Source organism: Caloenas nicobarica, chromosome 11 (assembly GCF_036013445.1).
Source record: "Caloenas nicobarica isolate bCalNic1 chromosome 11, bCalNic1.hap1, whole genome shotgun sequence".
Taxonomy (NCBI): Eukaryota; Metazoa; Chordata; class Aves; order Columbiformes; family Columbidae; genus Caloenas; species Caloenas nicobarica.
The window spans coordinates 742,321-763,797 of NC_088255.1; the positions used below are offsets into that span (position 1 = coordinate 742,321).

General features: G+C 42.2%; 1 protein-coding gene across 1 annotated transcript in view; it reads left to right on the plus strand.

Moving 5' to 3' along the window:
• The window catches only part of SYN2 (synapsin II), a 189,208-nt gene extending 170,132 nt beyond the window's left edge, over window positions 1–19,076 (plus strand). Inside the window, exons 11-13 of the mRNA XM_065642730.1 lie at window positions 10,840–10,900; window positions 14,632–14,905; window positions 18,194–19,076. Coding sequence (XP_065498802.1) covers window positions 10,840–10,900; window positions 14,632–14,905; window positions 18,194–18,329 — 471 coding nt within the window. The 3' untranslated portion in view covers window positions 18,330–19,076. The remainder of the gene's footprint in view (window positions 1–10,839; window positions 10,901–14,631; window positions 14,906–18,193) is intronic.
• Window positions 19,077–21,477: the final 2,401 nt, after the last annotated feature.

The following is a 21,477-nucleotide window of genomic DNA, read 5'->3' on the forward strand; positions in this document are numbered from 1 at the left end:
CAGTTTAACGGGTTATCGAGTTTTAGTGAGCGTTTTATAAATGCTCTATGTTCCCTCCTTCATGGGTGGTTCGTGGTTGCAGAGATACAGTGATTTCAGATCATATATGTATAACCATCGATCCGGGGAAGAGGAACAGGGCCATGACTTGTAGGTTTGCTACAGATTTGTATCATCCTTCAGACCGCTAACGCTAACTCTTCTTGCCTCAGCCGGGCCACGTTCACACCCCTAATTAACGCCATCACCAAGAATTTTCCTTCTGTCGCAGCCCCTTGGCACTTGCGGAAACGTTTTTCTTCCTCGTGTCTGGAAGGAAAGACTGCCTGACAAACAAACACGTTCAAAGACCACACTAAATCATTCTGCATGAATGAGGGTAAATACAGAGTTTCAGTATTCGTATCTGAGAATCCTGCTGAACCGGTGCAAAGCAAATCACTCCCTGGAGTAATTAGATCTATACTAACAGACAGCAGGAGTCATTTAAGAACAGCTTGCCTTAAAAAGGCTTCTAAATGATCTAATGACCCCTAAAACCATACATCTTGTATTTCTTTCTCTTAGGAAGACATTTAAATAGGGGATAAATGGCAGTTATGGCTCCATGTGGCCATAAAGCCAATGTACCCAGATTTGTGGAGTAACATCTGATGGAAGCCCCGATCCTAAATATACCCAGGAGCTCGGCCGGACCCGCTGGCTGCCCAGGGCAGGGGAGCACAGAGCCCCTGCCCAAAACCTGGACAGTTTTACTATATGGCTCTTTGATGGTTGACCTTCCTGAACCCTTACAGCGGGTTACTCTGTATAAACAGAGCTGTATAGCTTGTCAAGAAACACGTAGCATGTCTGTGTAGATACAAGTTGAGCATCACCTGCAGTCTACATGAGCAATCTACGCAGGCATTCTTTACCAGTTGCACTGTCCATCTGCCCACAAGTTCTTTTAAATCATAGTCCCTGGCAAGCAAATTATTTTTCATATTAAAATGCTTATGGAGTCGTTTTCGTGACTTAAAGGAAAATCAGTCAGGCAAGATGCCTTCCTAAAAATAACTGGCAGAGAATCTAAAACCATTGCCACCAACACTCAGAAGGAACAGTGAAAAATATTGCTGGGGCGTATAGACATCACGGCACTCGAGCCGCAATAGCTGTGGAAGGTTATGTAAGTCAAAAGCCATTCTTTAAACCGGCACGTTAAAATGATTTTTCTGAGGCATTTTTGGAATCCAGGAGGTACTGAGCTCTTTTAGCACAGCGAGTCGTGGTTCCCTGGGTCATAGCGGCATCTTCTGGTGGATTCTCCGATGGGAGAACGGACTCTTGGATTTATGGGTTATTTAGTGTTACCATGGAGGGCAACGTGTTACGGAGGCTGTATCATATTAAATGAGAAATCGGGTATACATTTTACAAATACTAAATGCTCCCTATTCGAAAACGTCTCATAAAGCTATTGTATTTATGTCATTTATTTTCATTATTTTAATACAGAATATATTTTAATCTGCTGCCTTCATGTGTGTATATATATATATAAAAGAATATATATATATACACATACACAGTCTTTAGCCATGTATATTTGCAAGAGAAGATGCTTATTTTAATCAAAGGGGTTTTTAACCTTTTGATTAATTTATCTTTGTGAAAATAAAATAAAAACAGCTGTTACCCCTTTAGATCCTAATATAAATGTATGGAATTAAGAAAAGCAGAAGAAAATAAACATGTATGGACCCTGCGCTCACCACCTCCTGGTAAGAGGCCACATTTGAGGCACGCTTCGTGCCAGCTACATTTACAACTGTGGAGCCGATTTATCACAAGTATAAAATGAATGCGTATGTTTTACAACACCAATGCTGGTTTTTCCATCTTTGAATCAGAAACCCATTCGGGGTTTCTCTACTGTGTTCTTCAAATGAGTGACAGAGATCACAACAGAGGCGGAGACTCAGAATTTAACTGCTGGTTGAAGGATGTCCAGGTATTTAAAACAGTCACTGTGTCATTACACAAAGCTCGATTTATTTTAAGCATTTGAACTTGACATTCAGGTTCTGTAATACATTAAAGATCAAGATCATGCAGGAAAATAAATCCTAAGTTTTAAAATATTGACAGTAATTAGAAAAGAGTGGGACCCAACATATGAATATTGAACGGAGATTTTACTAACAAATTGATCAGGAAAGTTAAGATAACCGATTTTAAAATGCTTATTGAGATCCTGTACCAGTAGATGGAGCAATTTCTAAGGGAGGTACATGTGTATTGCTCAATTCTGCTCTTATTTAGTCTCACTCATGAGCAGAAGTAACAGGTAAATAGCTCGCTGGATATTTGCTAGTGAGAAGTGTCTACATAAATGCTGTTGGTTGTTAGCTGTGAATCTGTCCATTCAATGAGAATGATAAAATCAACACACTAATAAGTACTTATCTTTCTTAGCGCGTTTTGAAATAATGTGCCAAGAACTGAACAACTGTGCCTTCACAATGCCCTTTTCAAAGAATTCTGAAACTCCATGGTGACCACCCTCAAGAACTAAAGGAAACATGTAATTTTTAAGTAATCATGAGGCCCTCACTATAGAGTAGCCTTTGTAAGTACTTAGTGGACTTCTGTGAGAAACAGCTTTCTTGTCCCACAGTCATGTCCTCAATCCATTATAGAGCAAACCCCGGCCTTTTGAAAATTAAAACAAAGAAAACAGTAATCCCGTCATTCTAGAACAGGCAATAGCTGCCATACACACAAATAGAAAAGGAGAGTCTGTCACATCTTTCTGTTTCGTCTTAGTGCTATAATTATTATCGTCTAACATCCTTTTTATTTTATCTTATTTTTCATCTATTTTTACTCTCTGATTTTGTTTATTTAAGCTGATCCTAATAGAAATATCTTTGTTTTGGAGGCTTTTCCTTGGTCTCCTTTCCTTTCCCCGCTGTGGTGGGTATTTCCCCTGTACGTTTTTTGTTATGATTCTCTGTCTCCACTTGACTCTTGTGTTTGATTTCTCTGACCTTTAAATCACAACCTGTTAACCAGAGCTGCTTGGCTTTACTCCATGTTTAACTTGCAAGGATTCTGTCCCTCTCCCCAGCAGTCATGGCCGCAGTTTATTTTGAGCAAGGACCATGTGCTAAATATACGTTAGAATTTTTAAACAAGGAAAAGCACAGAGAGTAATTGCAGAAAAATCCATTTTCAAATATTCTTGATTTGTCCATAGAAGAAAAAGCAGCGACCGGAGCGGTGGGTGGGTGTCCATCTGTCCAGCTGCTCACGGCTGGTCGTCCAGGACCTGCAGCTCCTGGGGTGCCCCGGGCACTGCTGCTTTGCCCGCTCCACTCTTCTCTAACACTGACACCATACTATTAAGATAAAATATGGGTTGTAAGACTGGACTTGAGTTAGCTCCACCTTATTTTTTCCAGACTCTCTCGTTTCAAAGCGTAAATTTCAATTCTGAACGGATCCATTAAATGATGGATCTTTGTGGCTCAGCAGGTTCTGCAGATCTTAATTTCATCCAGTTCATGCAAGGATGACATCCCATATTAAATAAAAAACTGCCTTTTTTTTTTTTTCTTTTTTTTTTACGACTGGAGGAGCAGACCCAGCGTAGCATCCACCAGGGTCACAGTCCCTGGGCTCAGGGGTCAAAACCTTCCTTACAACTTCAGACAGCAGCGCAGGATCTGGACACTCGCAAGCCCCACAGGAGACCTTATCCTCCGTGTATATAGAAGTTCCTACGTACTCTGAGAAAGGTGTGAGGAGGTTTAACTTCCCAGTAACTGGGCAGTCCTCTCTGTCCGCTGTACCCCTGACCTGTCCGTCTGTCCACCCTCTCTGCACACACGTTTCAGTCTCGCTGCTCCAGCACACGGGGAGCTCGCTCCCATCGCTCCCATTGTTCCCGTCGTTCCCATCACCGCCCCCATCACTCCCATCGCTCCCATCGTTCCCGTCACTGCTCCCATCGCTCCCATTGTTCCCATCACCGCTCCCATCATCGCTCCCATTGCTCCCATCGCTCCCATCATCGCTTCCATCGCTCCCATCGCTCCCATCATCGGTCCTATTGCTCTCATCGCTCCCATTGCTCCCATTGTTCCCATCATTGCTCCCATCGCTCCCATCGTTCCCATCACCGCCCCCATCGCTCCCATCGTTCCCATCACCGCTCTCATCGCTCCCATCGTTCCCATCACCGCTCCCATCATCGCTCCCATTGCTCCCATCATCGCTCCCATCGCTCCCATCATTCCCATCATCGCTCCCATCGCTCCCATCATCGGTCCTATTGCTCCCATCGCTCCCATTGCTCCCATTGTTCCCATCATTGCTCCCATCGCTCCCATCATCACTCCCATTGCTCCCATTGTTCCCATCATCGCTCCCATCGCTGCCATCGTTCCCATCATTGCTCCCATCGCTCCCATCGCTCCCATCATCTCTCCCACCGCTCCCATTGCTCCCATCGCTCCCATTGCTCCCATCATTGCTCCCATCGCTCCCATCGTTCCCATCATCGCTCCCATCGCTCCCATCATCGGTCCTATTGCTCCCATCGCTCCCATTGCTCCCATTGTTCCCATCATTGCTCCCATCGCTCCCATCGTTCCCATCATTGCTCCCATCGCTCCCATTGCTCCCATCATTGCTCCCATTGCTCCCATTGTTCCCATCATTGCTCCCATCGTTCCCATCATCGCTCCCATCGCTCCCATCATCTCTCCCACCGCTCCCATTGCTCCCATCGCTCCCATTGCTCCCATCATTGCTCCCATCATCTCTCCCATCGCTCCCATCATCGCTCCCATCATCGCTCCCACCGCTCCCATCACATCCTCCCCTTCCTGCCTGCTCTGTGGGGAGCAGGTTTTTTTCCCTGGAAAGAACCGCCTGAAGCTGCTGTGCAAGTGTGTTGCTTTTAGTGCTCCCTTCACAAAAACAGGGGGTTGAAATCTGGCTTCTTTAAGCAAGAGCTGCAATAAAATAAGACTGCAGCTTTGTACATGAGAATTATTGATCAGCAATGGAATGGGACCACCTAGCTTCAGCAAGCGATGCTGCTGAACAAATTCTTTTTGCCCAATAAGTTCACATCCTACTTTTTCTTTAGAAACCTCATCTTGTTGGGGGGTGGGATTGTTTTTGTTCAGCAGAATAATAGAAAACAGGGCTGGAATGGGCATGGGAGGTGACCCGTGTCAGTATCTCATGGAAAATACTGGAGTGTGCCTTTTAACAGCAGTGAGTCCACACAAGGGGACTCATTTTTAATACTGTGTGTAAAACTATTTGAGAAAGAAACTATTCTATAAAATGTAATTCATTATCTAGCAATGGAAAACAGTCTATAAAATCTAAGTTAGAATGCTTTTTTGATGTTCTAAAAAAACCCTTTTTCAGCACATTTTATAAATACTATTCCAAGTAAAAATTACACTGTACACCTTGTTTTCTGCTTTTAGAGTCATTTCCCATCCCATTCAGAGGAAGATCTTACCAGGTTTTGCACAGGTAGTTTGGAAGGTTGGTCGAGCGATACCAAAAGCTGCTCTAAACTTTTGAATTCTTCATCACGACTTGCACATGAAGAAACTCTGGGCTGGCACCAGTTTTGCTGAGAGCGCCTTTTCCATACAGATCTCCTCAGTGGAGGAGGGCAAGACTGAGCAGTGGTACTCCCAAAAACTGCACATACATCACCTCTGGGAAATTCGGTATCGCTGCCACACTCGCTGCGCGGCACCGGAGCGACAAGGCGCTGAGGGGTTTCTTATTTCTGGATGCTCCCTATCAGAAGGCCACCTCAAGATCTCACTGCTTTGCTAAATTCTACAATATGTGCTTCTTGCCAGCCCAGTTTTATTCGGTTTACACCCACTTCTTGATTCGCATTGTCCTTTGGCCTGGCTTGTTTCCTGCCTAGTTCTTTACCAGTGCAATATATTTATAAAAACCAACTGTGCTGCATTCAAGCCTTCATTTTGCTAAACTAAGCAAGACACGTTCTTCCCAATGCTGTAGGTACAGGCTCTTCATCTGCCTGGTCACTTTAATAGCACTTCTCCGCGCCAGATCAGCTCACATTCATCTTTCTCGAGCAGGGGCGATGTGAATGATACACAGCATCACGCCAACACCTACCGGAAACATTTCACTGAATGTGGGATGAGATTTTGCCTTTTTCACTGCACAAAAATCTTCGCTTAGTGAGCTCTGCATTTCTGACAGGTGCATGTTATTAGTCCATACATCTTTTTGGACATTGTATTTCTGTTTCTTCTTTCTTTTTTCACTCAACTCATTAATTTCATCTCTTCTTTAGGATATTTTGGTCCCGTACTCTTCCAGCTCTCTATCACCTACGGGTTTTAGTAGCACACACCTAATTTTTTGGGCTAACTTAATAAATGGAAATTCTGCTTGAGTTCCACATCCCAGTTATATCCTTCCCATTAGTTTTTCTTCAATAACTGCCTGTCTCCTCAGTAGCCACTTGCTTACCCGCAACATAATTCCTGTAGCATTAGTGCTTAACCTTCTCCTGTGTAACTTGGACATTGCCGGTTGTTAGAGATACCTGCTATGGAATTCTCTATCTCCTGAGTCAGCTGGTTTTGATTTCCAAGAGGCAGAAGATCTCTGACCAATATGAGCCCAGGAAGATCTTTGATTTTTACCTCCATCTCATTTTTAGTTTTTATCCCACCTGCCATCTTGCCCTTGCCCCTGTATTTATCATAATGTATGACACTTTGAACATTAATTTTTCTATTGACGCCCCACTTAAATTATCTAAATTACTTCTCTCCTTAGCAATCACATTTTTTCCTAGTTCTCCTGTTCCTTGTTTTACTATTTATTCTTGTTCCTATATGAGATCTAACTCAGCTCGTATTTTGGCAAGTCTCGATCCCTCTACTTCTTGACCTGAAAAACGTGGCTTTCCCTTCAAATATTGAAATACCTATGAAAAGCTTCTATCATTGCATTACAAAGAAAACCAAATGAAACCCAAGAACAACTATATGTGCTCCAACTATAGTTCACAAAATCTTTAAACTCAGCCAAATCAAAATCAATTTTTGCTGGGACTCAGTTTAGCATCTCTTTTGCCCAAGGGCTTTTTCCCTGCCAAGTTGCTGCTTTTGCTCCCACCCATTCAACATTCTTCAGACTACTCAAAATTCAAGTATATATGAATCCACTCTGCATTTAGATAAATGTACAAGGTAGAAAAAGAGGTAATATCGCCTATCAAATTCTGATACAACATGCTCTGAAGAACAAACAGCTCTTTTCTCCAGTTCTACTCCTAAAATGCTAAGGAGGCTATTTCAGGTAAGCGTGGAAAGGAGGGAAGTGCTACAGAGACACCTAGAGACACCTAGAGACTTGCTTGTCTTCTAGACAAGCAGTGGGGTTTCTGCTCTGGCTATAATTAACTTAGCCAGTGTTCTTACAGACCATTATGCAACCAAAGCATCAATTGTTATACCCAGAGTTGAGAAATCACTACAGTGCACTTGCAGCATTCACGTGGCCTGGAGGTTTGTTGTCTTTTTCTTTAGAATAGTTATATAAACAGTAAATCCCCTTTGCACAGGAGAGATTCTATGAGCAGTCCTATACAACGTTACCATCAACATCAGCAATCCCTTCTCTTTGGGGAATTTGGATGTGGTACAGAAGTTGTGTTCCGTAACACGAAAAGCAAAAGGGCCCCTTACAACAGCAGTACCACACCTCACTTAGGCAATCCATACTAAGCAGTGTAGTTTCTACCTTCTGTTCTGCTAATTTTGCTCATTAGCCCTGAGCATCCAAATAAGAATCTGCTCAGGGTCATGTTCAGTGATATATGCTGCATTCTAATCCTTGATTCCCATAGAGTTTGAACTAAGCAATAGGTGAGTTTGTAAATCAGAACTGCAGTGCAGGAAAACATGTTTGTAGGAACAGAAAGTAAGTGGTAGGAGGGTGAGCTTCTAGGCTGGCCAACAAAGGGAAAAAGCAAAAAAACAAGAGGGGTGAATACATCTGCAGGACAGGTCTGGTCCAGCACGGCTGTTCAGAGAGATCGTGTTGCCTACGAGCAGTTAGCAGCACTTACAGCTACATTGGCACACCACCCTGGAGAGGTGAGAAGTAACAGTCTGGAGTTAATTTGCCAACAACTGATGCTTTAGAAGAAGCCTGGATTTTATTAAAGGCCTTGGCTCAGGACAGCAAACAAGACTGGTTCAAAGCCCGGCTTTAATATCAAGTATCAAGGTTTCTGACTGTCTGAAAGAAAGACTCTTGAAAAGGACTGGATTACTACAGACCACTGAAAAACCATGAGTAAGATTTCTCCATTAGGAATGTAGTGCTAATTAGTCTTTTTGGGTCAGCCTGGGTGGGTTGGCTAATTAGCAAAAGCAATATACCTGTGTGATTGGCCTGGAGTGTGGGTGAGGTTCCTGGAAGCACCAGGTGATATCTGGTGAAAAAAAGGATGCGTGGGTGGTAAAACCAGGACAGCTGCAGTCGGTGACTAGCGAGGGGGAAGCACATCTGCAGCAGAAAACACACACGGGCTCTCAGCTTTCAGAACAGTTGAGGTAAGGGTTAGCAAGCTTCTGTAAGGTTTATTGAGAGCTTAATTTAGGATAAAATAATTCCTTTGTAAGATGGAGAGATATGCAGATTGTGTAAGTACCGATGCTGTCACGTCAAGGCAGTTAGGTGGTGTGTGCGATAAAACCCAAGACCATTTTGGTGCAAGAATAAATGGCAGATTTGCTACAGCCTCAAGGCGTGGGGGAGACGGAGGCCGTGCAGATGTTGTTTTAACACTAAAGTAGACGAGAATTTAAATTGCCAGCCGGATAAAAGATGAGTCTTACCTACATAGTTTTTTTTTGTTTTAGTAGAAAAATAGCAACACTCACATCCTCCCTAGTCCTCTTGTGCCGCTTGGGATAACGACATAGAGTGGCTCGCGGTCCTTTGGAAGGCCAGCAAGCGTATCGCGTGGTCATCGTAGTAACGTTCCTTATAAAATAACGCACGTGCTTTCTAACAAAAGCCGCGTGATCCGTCCGGTCCTGCAGCAAGAAACTCTTGTTGGTCCTTAAGCCCCAGAACTCGGGCTTTTCCCTCCGGGCTGCGCTCCGTGTGTCCCGAAGGAGAGCCGGGCCGTGAAACCAGGCGGCTCCCCCAGGGCAACTTTGCAAGGTTTCCACCCTGGGCTAATTTCCCCAGTATCCAAGGAGTTACTGATGTAAACGCATATTGTTTCGGTGAGCTCCGAGGCATTATATGAGTTACACCACAAATACTTAATGTTACTGAAACATGCATAGGATAGAATGTCAACTTTTACATGTGGTTCAGCAAATTAGAGGAAGAAGAAAAACAAAACAGAGAAGACTTTAACCCACACTAAAGCGCTTGAAAATTTTCTGGTGGCTGTGTCTTTCCTTATGGAATTCTCTTTTCTGCATATCCTCGTCCTTACAATGATGCTTATCAAGAGCTATGTAACTGGGTTAGTTAATATAAGGACCAGATTTTGCCTCATTTTGTACATACCATTTTCACTCCTTGTCTGGTTTTTCTGAAGGCTGGTAACGCTGAATAATTAGAGTTTTGGACCTGTCCTATGTCCTTTTAGTTACGTGGCTAAAGTAGACAAAGCGATTTGCAACAGCTGCATATGATGGAGTGTTGTTGTTTTGAAACGTTTAAAAAGTGTAACTTCTAGATCGCTATGCAGGAATTCACGTCACTATGAGTAAGATTTATTTCTATAGTTCTAAAATCAAATACAAATCTATCAGGAAAAAAAACCCAGTAGGTTTGCAAGAAACTTCAATTAATTTTATATTTACTATTTAATGCGTTCTGGGATTTTTCCCTCTTGACAGATGGCAGTTTAATTTCTGGATCCTTAAGAAAAACCCCAAGCTATTATGCCTAATGATTTAACATATTTCACTTTTCAAAATATTAGAGATGGGCCTAAGACAAAGTTTGGATTCAAGTACTTATGTTCCCAGAGGGTGTTCTCCTCCAAGGTTTTGGTTCGGGCCCATCTTTTCCTCTCGACAAATGCACATTTGAAAAGGATACTGCCAAATAAATCTGCTGGTTTGAAAAGTTAAGTATCACATGTGTTTCTAATAACATGTCAGATGGAGTAGCATGAAGTAATTTCAATTATTTTTATTATTTGTCCGTGGCTTTTGCTTCCTTCTTTCATTTTGCTTAGCAAAACAGCTAAACTAGAGGAGTCCATCTCCCTCCCCATTTACACTCAGCAAATCAAAGTGAAACCATCGCTTGCAAAAAAAGCCCCCTGCTGTGCTAGTGCTTCCAGATACGAGTGAATGCAATTAAAAAGAAATTATTTCTTAAATTACACAAAGGTATCTGTCTAAGTCCATTTTCTCTTCAGTCTATCCTAAAAAAGAGAGCGGATGCAATGAGATACGGAAAAGTCATTCGAGGTGCTAGGAACCGAAGGAGACAGACCGTACCCAACGGGAGGGAAGATTTGAGAAACACTCCTTATTCCTTATATTGTGATCACAGGCTGCTGAGGGAAAACAATTTTTCTTAGGAACTCAGCTCAGTCCAGGATTCATATATCATGTCAGACAGCAACTAAATTCGAAAAAATTATCTGGAATAAATTAAAAAGGATCTGTTCAGCCCCAACCAATAAAGAGACTTCTAGTGAAAATAAAGACAAATTAGTGAAAAATTGGAACTAAGCTACTCTAATTTTTTTTCTCTTCTTCTGTTTTCAAATGTATTTTCCAGAGCGGATCACTAAAGGAGCCAGAGCCAAACAAAATCCCACCTCAGCGACCACCACCTCAAGGTTGTTTACAGTACATTCTCGACTGTAATGGCGTTGCAGTAGGACCAAAACAAGTCCAGGCTACTTAGAGAATTGAGACTAAATGCAAGGGGTAAAGCAAAAACGAGAAACAAAAAAAACAAAAAAAAACAAAAAAAAGAAAGAAAAAGAAACACGCAATCCTAAAAGCGAACATAGCAGTTTTGTTCCATTTTCGCATTGTTTCAGTGCTGACCTGGACTGTGTTTTTTCTATGCAGTGTCAACTATACCGTCTGGTTGTTTCCTTGTTCTGTCTGTGCGTGTAAAGCTTACCTACCTTTCTCTGTAAAACTTGTGATTTCAGGGCTGATGTCAACAGTGTACAAAGAATGTGCCTCTTTAGAGCCCAGTGCAACTGTACGTTATGGATGGTTAGACAGTATTTTTGAGTATTATATATCGTTAAGTAAAAAACCACCAAGGTTCAAATCTGAATACTTTTGCTTACTCTGTGAGTGTGTGCACACTGTACTCATAGCCTTTATTTTTTTGTGCGTGTGCATGACTAATAGGTAGGTGATCCAGATATATTTTTAAAAGTCTAGATTAGAATTTGCTAGTGAGGCTTTTTATTTATAATTTTATAAAGTTTGTTAACATTTGAGTTTTACTTATACACAAGTGGAAGTCTAATATTTCGGTGACTCCATAAGATACAGTTCTTCCCAAGGAATATTTAAAGTATCTTCTATTTTACATACTGGTATTCATATTTTTAGTAATTCTGCATTAAATTATTAGCTACAAAGCTATGTAAATGGGCCACCTATGTGCAATATCTCAGTGAAAGTGTGAGTATTTAATGTATCCTATTGCAAGTAAGTAGTACCTTTTGTTGTCATTCCGAATTAGTAATCTATGGAGATTTTTAACGAAAACTAATGCAAATACTTTCAAAAATCTTATACTTACCTAAGAGATCCCAGGTTATTTGGTGCAAAGTACCTCGAGGACTTTTAAACTTCCTGTAGGAGCTCATTTTGGTCAAACACGGAGGTGTTAGGAGGTGGTAGACCAAGGTACCTTTCGCCAGCTGGGGATCTTGCCCTTGGACTAGAATGCAAGAAAAAAAATGTCAGCGGTTTTCTTTACCAACTCAGGTCTACTATTTTAAACTTAGAAATACCCAGATAGCTATAAAGAAAATACAGTCCCAGCCATTATCCACATGAATAATAGGGTTTGTAATAGTTGCTTGAAATCAAACGTGCAAAAAAACCTACAAAAACTCGAGCTGCCTGACAACTGCTAGGTAAATTATTGGTGATTTTTTGCATAAGCAATTTATAATGTCACATTACGAGAAATACACAGCAGGCAGTTGATCCGTTGTAGAGAAACCTAGCCCAGAATCACAAGCTCCACAGTGCTAGCATACCACAAAGCTTAGTCGCGAGTGAGCTGCAGAACTGTAATTTTAATCTCGAATATGTACGAAGATGAGTAGTGGCCATTAGTTTAGTGCAAACAATTTTGTTGAAAGGGAAAACAGCCTCATGTTCTACATCTGTTTTCCCTACAAACACTGGAAAAAATTATCAGTGAGAATCATCATTCCTTAGTGTTTCTTTTATTTGTACAAGCTGGCTGGTAAGATGAGAATTAAGGTATGCATTATTAACTATTTAAATGTTTGTGGTAAGTGCTGCTGTTTACTACCTATCAGTAAATTACCTGAATATTTTGCTTTAGTGATCAGCATTTGTCTGGGTCAGTGACCATTCCAATGATGGCCTTGGCTGTTTTGTTCTATATTCAGAAAACTCCACTTAGAATCAGGTTCACAAATCCTTACCTCCAGCCACCCTAGAAGTGAATCAACTATACTGCCCTGGGGTGGAGAACCGAACCTGACGACTGATTCCGTTTCAAGCAGTTGCTATTATTTTTTTTTTTTTTTTTTTTTTTTGCATGTAGTGGTACGAGCGTTCACGAGCGCTTTTCACACGAGGTGCGTGTGCGAGGGGGAGCGGGGGGCCGTGCCCAGGGCGCTCCGCGCCGCACGCGAGGAGCCAAACGTCTCTGCATGCCAGCATGCTTAGGTGCAATATCGTGGGGAGCAGGGAACAGACGTTTCACAGCGTAGGCTCGATGTTCAGCTCCGTCGAGTTCTTTTTGGTAAAAGTTTCTTTCATGATTGTCGCCTTTTGTACAACCCAGCTGCAAGAAAGTGAGCAAGCGCTGGAAGTGTGACAGCAGTATATCTTTTATGTGAAATATCTTGTACAGCTTAATGTGCAATAAAAGAAAGTTATATCTGTCTTCAGTGTAAAGTTTCTGGCATTCAAGCCTGTATGTACAAGTGGGGGAAAGAAACCTTTCTGGTTTTCAATACTGAGTGAAAGGAGACTAATAAGAAAATGATCCTTATTAAGATGTTGCAAGACTGTGTTATCACCTTCAAATATTTCCTACAAAAGTGGTTCAAATTAATAAACAATGAAGGCACATTCCTTAACATACAGTACGTGCTATTTATCTTTCTACACCACAACACACTGCTACAACTGTGTTAAAACTTATCAAAGTGTTAGTACATGCTGTTCTCAGACATACACTGGAATGTCATATAGTGAGTGGAAAGCTAACTCCAATAGCAGTTAAAACAAAAAAAATCATGTATGGCAGCACTACTTCCACATATGAAGGGGGTTTTTTTTAGACACCTGAATAGATTTAAGTCCTTTACTTGCACTAAATATCTGTGTAAGACTAAAAATTCCCACGTGTTCAGAAGGTCTAGATCAGGTGTCTTCTCTAATATTAACTGTTCAGCAAAGCTCTTCCCCTGACTGAAACGTTATACGACAAATCTCTCAGCATTTCATCTTGTCCTTTCCTCCCCTTAACTCAGATGTCCCGTGTGCCTTGTCACATGCAAGAGCAAATAGTTACAACAGCTGTCAGCCCAGAAAACCACATTCAGCCATCTCACGTGAGATGAAAGCAGCGTGGCCACTGCTATCTGACACAGCGCTTTTCCAGGCAGAAAGCAGAAAAAACCCTGTACGATGATGTAGCATCTTTCAGCTATGGATTTCACAACCTAAGTCTCTGCTACACGTTGTAGTTCCACACTTGCTGCAGTATTTTGCTGATATTCCCTTCTCAGTGGAGAGATCTCCTTGGTAAAAAATTAGTAATGACTTAATTGTGTTTCTTGTAATGTTCTTGACATATATTTCACGGAGGCATTAAGTAAGTTATCAAAAGACTTTAAATTAGCCGGAAAATTTCAGTGTAAAGTTGTTTAACTGTTGGAGGGTGAATCTAAGAGGAGTATTACAGAAATAATTTTAAAACCTCGAAGGAACAAAACTGCAATAACTACACAGAAAATAGTAGCTGTATTGCTGAAATAGATATTGCTGGTGTATTCGGTTATCTTGCAGCCTCTCCTTGAGCTGGGCCATAATTATATTGGGTGTAACTCCATTGATGTGATTTGAAGTCAGTACTGCTACTGCTGGGAGAAATTGGGTACTTCTTAGCAATTTTAAGGATGAATTATAGGGGCTCCAAGCAAGTTACTAATGTACCAGCTGTGATTAGTACTGTTGCCTACATGAAACTGCCGTCCATATTAATAGAATTTTGCCTCAAAAGTAGAATTAAGCACCTTCAAGGATTATTTTAGAGTGTTGGATATGAAATCTAGTACAAATTCGTTGATCCTGTAACGTTATGAAGTTTTTCTTGTGCTGAACCTAGGGGGCCCAGTGCAACCCCAAGGGATGCAATCACAAAGCCAGGAGCCATTGCAGCCCCAGCGCGTGTACCCCCCCGGGCAGGCAGCAAAGCCCTCGGCTCCCCAGCCCCAGCGCCCGCCGGGACCCACAACTCAGCAGCCGCGGCCCCAGGCGCAAGGTCCTCCCGGCACCAGGTTATCCAAGGAAGCGGAGCCGCAGCCGCAGCCCCCGCCTGCTCCCCAGCCAGCGCCGCAGCCGCAGCCGCAGCAGAAGCCTCAGTCGCATCCACAGCTTAAGTAAGATTCGCTTTATCCCTCTTCTTTTCTCCTCGTAAGACAGACGTTGTTGTCGTGAGTGTAATCTGGGAGTTGGTCTGATATTCAGAAAAAAAAGGTACCTGTGTTCCCGAGTCTACAATGAGGTTCAGACTTCTCAAAAAGCTTTTCTGTTTAGGATTGGTAAGACAGTATCATTAATTATATCCTAAGCACTGTGCAAAATTTCATTTATTAGTTGTGCAATTTCTGCCCCAACTAGGTCTGAAAACTCATCATCTTTCTCGTATTTGTTTTCTCCTTTTCATGTCACTGACTCATGATCTGGGTGTGCTGCAGGGCTGCACAGCAAAGGGGAAGTCTTATCTGTGTAAACTTTTAACCTTGCAGTCACTCAGACAACAGATCCCAGTTTCAAAAGGCCGATCTCAGCAACGACCCAAATGAACACGCTGGACGGTGGCGGCCAAACCGTGTTTCTGTCCAGCCACGCTTGGTTCGTGGTTCGTGCAGACAGGACCGGCACAGAACTGCCGTCATTCTCTCGGCTGCAGGTTCTGTGCTGCACGGAGCCAGCCCTGTGCCGCGGGACAGAACACGGAGGGATCTATAGGTTCTGTGCTGCAGGGAGCCAGCCCTGTGCTGCGGTACAGAACACGGAGGGATCTATAGGTTCTGCGCTGCTGCACGGAGCCAGCCCTGTGCCGCGGGACAGAACACGGAGGGATCTATAGGTTCTGTGCTGCAGGGAGCCAGCCCTGTGCCGCGGTACAGAACACGGAGGGATCTATAGGTTCTGCGCTGCTGCACGGAGCCAGCCCTGTGCCGCGGTACAGAACACGGAGGGATCTATAGGTTCTGTGCTGCTGCACGGAGCCAGCGCTGTGCCGCGGGACAGAACACAGAGGGATCTATAGGTTCTGTGCTGCTGCACGGAGCCAGCCCTGTGCCGCGGTACAGAACACGGAGGGATCTATAGGTTCTGTGCTGCACGGAGCCAGCCCTGTGCCGCGGGACAGAACACGGAGGGATCTATAGGTTCTGTGCTGCTGCACGGAGCCAGCCCTGTGCCGCGGGACAGAACATGGAGGGATCTATAGGTTCTGTGCTGCAGGGAGCCAGCCCTGTGCTGCGGTACAGAACACGGAGGGATCTATAGGTTCTGCGCTGCTGCACGGAGCCAGCCCTGTGCCGCGGTACAGAACACGGAGGGATCTATAGGTTCTGTGCTGCTGCACGGAGCCAGCCCTGTGCCGCGGTACAGAACATGGAGGGATCTATAGGTTCTGTGCTGCTGCACGGAGCCAGCGCTGTGCCGCGGGACAGAACACGGAGGGATCTATAGGTTCTGTGCTGCTGCACGGAGCCAGCCCTGTGCCGCGGGACAGAACACGGAGGGATCTATAGGTTCTGTGCTGCACGGAGCCAGCCCTGTGCCACGGTACAGAACATGGAGGGATCTGTAGCCGTGACCCCTCTTGCAGCTTAAATCCACTGCCCAGACACGGGGAAGGTCCTAGCAATGATTTGCTGGTTCTCAACGTAGCAATCCTGACACACACTATTGTTGGTAGAGTCACAGACACATTCTCCCGCTTTTGGAAAGTACAAAGGCTGGCAGGTAGCCTTTGTTTTACCCAGTTAACACAGAGCCCCTTTTTCCACCCACTCACACGCTAATACTAGTGTGAACTGATTCCGAATCCTCGCCTGAGCACAATTCAGTGGGAAAGAGGCATTAGGTGATAATATGCAAAGACAACAATATTTTCCTTGCCTTCCTAGGACACTGGATTCCTTTATTTTGTTTTGTAATCATAAAACTCAAATTAATGCACCCATAATTGAAGTATACCTAGAGAAGAGAAAGGTCGATTTTCTTAAGCAAGATGGAAAGTCATTTGTAGTTTGTAACTTAACTTGTGAACTTGACATTCAAGAAAAAGAGTTAAGGACAGGTACAGAAGAACTGTACCACATACCGTTTCCCAGCTTTCTCCTTTTCCTTTAGTTCCGTGCTCAAATCTAGATTCATTTTTCTTTTCTTCAAATGGAAGAGAATAGTGTTTATTTAAAATATAATAAAAAAGGACAAATTAAAGTTTCTAACTTTCGAGAAGCATTTTTAGGTCCCCACCAAGACTCAGATCTCCTGCCTGTAGGATTAACTCTATTTGCATGTGTGTTCTTTGTATTCACCCACATGCTGTTGCCTAACCTGTATGTACATGTTATTAATCTGTGAATAAATATTTAATTAGGCTACTTATTGTGTTACTAATCAAGTCAAGTGCTGCTTCCCACCCTCCCTCTTTCAGTGAGTACAAACAAACATTTATCAGTCTATTCTCATTAACACAACTATAATTTATGAAAAACCTAAAACGCCTGTGGCACTGTTTGCTGTACATTATTAGTTTAGAGGGAGAGAAGTTGCAAACCGTGAAGAGTGTAAGACAATCTGAATAAGAAAAGTGTTTCAGTTTTACTATAGCCAAAACTGAAATCCTGTTATTGCACTGAGATAAAAATGAAATCAGCGAACTAGTTCTACTGATGCATGGATATCTTCCTAAAAAGATTATAACTCATTAATGTTTTGTATTTAAATTCAAGCCTACTTTGTAAATATTATTTTATCTGACAAGTCATGAGTTAAAGTTTTAAACTTCAGACTTTTTCCTTGTATGTTATTTTATTCATGCTTACAGAGACACCGTAGTTACATGATAAGGCTAAAACCAGCACAGCATTGCTAGATTAACTGCTTATAGACAAGAAATATTATATCTGATTTGGGGATTTTAAAAGGTATGAAGTGTCATTAAGCCTCCAGGAAGGATCAAGCGTCCAATATAGATGTAGAGAGAAAGCACGTTACAACTTCTTCAAACTCTTGTCATATACCTGATTTTTTTTTTGTGCGTAACTGTTTGCAGCCTTAACAAACACAAGTATTAATCATCCCGTGGCGGGTGGTGATGTGGATTTAGCAGGCAGGCCCACTTTTTCCTCCAGTTCTAATTTATACCATCCGGTTTACTGGAATACGGCGTTGCAGATCTGTAGAAAAAAGCAGTGCGTTCTCTAAAGAAAAGGCGTATCCTGCTTCTCAAGTCAAAGTACAGCAGGAATGAGCTGTATTGCATCCAACTCTATGGCTTGTGTTGAATGTCCGTCCTGTTCACATGCAAACTGTCTCCATCTCATGGACATTTTCCCGTTTCTCATAATTTGTACGGGTTACATGTGATTGGAAGCCGGTGAACAATATGACCATACAAAACATGTTGCGTTTTTGTCTTGCAGCAAGTCGCAGTCTTTGACAAATGCCTTCAGTTTCACAGAATCATCCTTCTTCCGATCATCTGTGAACGAAGATGAAGCGAAAGCCGAAACTATTCGAAACTTGAGGAAATCCTTTGCCAGTCTTTTTTCTGATTAGCCAGCTCCATCGAAATGCACCTAGCGTATAGTCTAAAAACTACGTGAATGTTACATAGGTTTTGTTTTCCCTGTGGCAGTACCTTCTCTACTGTGCTAACTGTTGTATTAAGCAATATGTTCAATTTAAAAAGAAAAAAAAAAAAAAAAAGAAGGACTTTGATGAGATACCATTCAGGAACACATATAAAAATCTTTAAAGAAAGAAGGGTTCTATCACTAGCACAGAATGCCGAGTTCTAAGGTCCTTATCCATTGTAATATTGTGGCCTTACTGTGACTGAACTATATAACCCTATTTGAGGCTCCTTTGTAGAATTGTGTTAATAAAGCATTGAGTAATGGGTTTCTTCTTGCTTTACCCATTTCCAATGCATTGCAATGCATGTGTATTTTGTGTGTAAATGTTTTGTACTGCAAAAGTATAGTCTTGACTTGTTCTTGCCTCCCAAATTTAGGGGGCAATTCACACTGACGTTCTTGTCAAGCCACGTAAATAATGTGAGAAATTGAAGCAGTTTCCTCCTCCTTATACAATCTTCCTATCAGCTGGTTGTGGACTTCTGATGTATTGCTGAGAGTTATCAGTACCCTAACTTAATGTCATAAATAGAGTGTATATGTACTGCTGTATCTCCATATGTCTATTTACATTTTTTTCCAAATTGTAACCATAACTGGGTTTAGTTGCAAAGAATATGCATGATGTTACCCTTATTTTTGTGAACACCTTCTAATAAATGTAAAGTCCCATGCCTGATTTAAAAAAACGTCTTCTACAAAGCTTGTTTCAACATCAGTATGTACTGTCTGTTTTGACCGATATCTAAAGGGTAGCTTTATGATTATAAAATATTTGGACACAAGCCATGACTGTAAGAAAACAAACTATCGCAAATAATTCCCTTTTTGAATCAGCATCATAAAAAATTATAAATTCCAGGAATCGCATTTACATATTTTCTAAGAAGTTATGTATTTTAAAACTATTTCTATAACTTGTGAAAACAGAATTAATCCCGGATTTTGAGGTAATAGCAGCATTTTTTTAATTACCTAAATCAAACTGGAGTTAATTCATAATCTCTAGACTATTCATTTCCAAATGAGTATCATATCATTCTGCGTATCCTGAATTACATGCAGCAGGAAATGGCGCTAAGAGGGGAAATAAGAAAAAATAACTAATATTAGCATGTCTGAGGGAGAAAACGAGCAACACGGTGTTAACTTAAAAACCCTGTGGGATTTGCAATGGGTTTGTAGGCACATCGGTTTGCCCCAGAAGCTTTCCTTCTCGTAGGTGTGATAGTTGAGGAAATCTAGGTAAATCACGATGACCGTTTGATGACAGAGCTCCTTTCAGCAGGTCTGGATTCCTTTGGGTGCAGAGCTTGGGCCGGGAGGTTGGCAGTGAGCTATGGAAACTTTCACCTCCCGTGATGTCAGAACGTAGTTCGTGCACTCGCATCTGATAGCTCGCTGTTTGTCAACATACTCGAGGTTGCTGATCTTAGCGTGCGTGTTTCCTGAAAAGCAGACACGGCCAAATCACTCGCAGGCAGCACCACTGACGCCCTTTTTGGGCTGACGACGAGGACTGACTCGATATCGCAGTTGAACAACCGTGCCTAGAACAATGCTCTCCTCCAGGTCCAGACTAACATGAATTTATGGGTAAGTGTGCACTGCAACATTACAGACGTTAAACACTTGGCATTGCCCTCTGTAGGATGAAATCTCAGTCTCTCCGTTGAGCGTATAACCCTCATCTTTATGGAACAGCCCTCAGAGAAGCCCTCTGACTGAATTAATGACAATTCTCTTTTCTTTCAGGAGGACAGAAGCCTGTAGTTTAGACAATGAATCCTGTGGCAAAACAGAATGCTTTAACTGTTGATAGTTTTCATGAGTTCCTAAGTGCCAGCTCTGCTTTGATTTTTTTTTTTTTTAGGTTTTGTCCCCCCACTGGATTGAAAAACCCTTCCCTGGGCTGCAAGAACCACCATGAGCACTTACAGGGCCTTTCATGTCTGAGAAGCACTTAACTTCTAGATTAGAAAGATTAATCGAAGTTGCCAACGCAAATTAATTACTGCTACAGAGAAAGCATAGTAATTATGCATAGTTTGGCGTGGTTCATGATTAGTACATGCCTAGTTTCAGCAATATTTAGTACAATGTGAATTACAGGTAGTTCATTAGTCCAGGCCCCAGATTTCGACTTGAGGCAAAGTTTCTTGCTCATATAAAATTCCCTCCCACCTCTTCCTGGGAGAAGATGGGTTTCACTACGGTCTTTGTTTTACCATCTGGAACAAAAAAAAAAAGAAAGAAAAAAAAAAAAAGGGGGGGGAGCAAGATGATGCAATCAAATCTGCATGGTGTATCCTCCCACACAATGTACATAACACATTGCCTCGCCACAATGCCAAGACTTCTTTATACCTCCGAGCGTGCTAAAGCGTGTCGCACGCAAGCCGATGCATGCTGATGTTCCTTGTGCGGTGTTTCACAGTTAAGACATTTTTAAGCAATCTATAACACATCTCCGAAACACTCATCAGAAAAAAAAAAAAAAAAAGAGTTTTTGTAAAAGCTTTATTCAAACATTTATTGTCCATTTTGTCTTCGTTTATTAAACAGTGCTTCGAATTCATGTGCAGGCTCTAAATAGCCAGTTATCCAATCTAATGCTATCTAGGGTTGCATAGGTGGTAACGCTGAAATAATCTGAGTGTCTGTGATTGTTCATCTCTATGAACATCAGCCTAGGAATGTACGGTCTGTACTTCATTTGCACCTTTTCCATGGAGATGCAGCTTACAACGCCACAGCACTCCATCTTTTTTCATCTTTCAGTTATAAATCGGGGTAATAGAAAATGTACAGAGCTACTAATCAAGTTCAGGCTTAAGATCGAGTTGGAGCCATTTTCTGGCCATTAGGCCCGAAGCCAATTCAAAACACTGAAGCAGATTTCAAGAGGTTATAATTACGGGCAAAGTGACTAATCTAGCTTTGAAACAACCACTAACTCTCCAGTCAAAATTAGTCAAAATAGTACTAAGGTACTTTGTAAATATTGTGTGTGCTTTGTACACTTCCTACTCCACAAGAACAAAGTCCCTTCTCTGAGCCAACGTTGT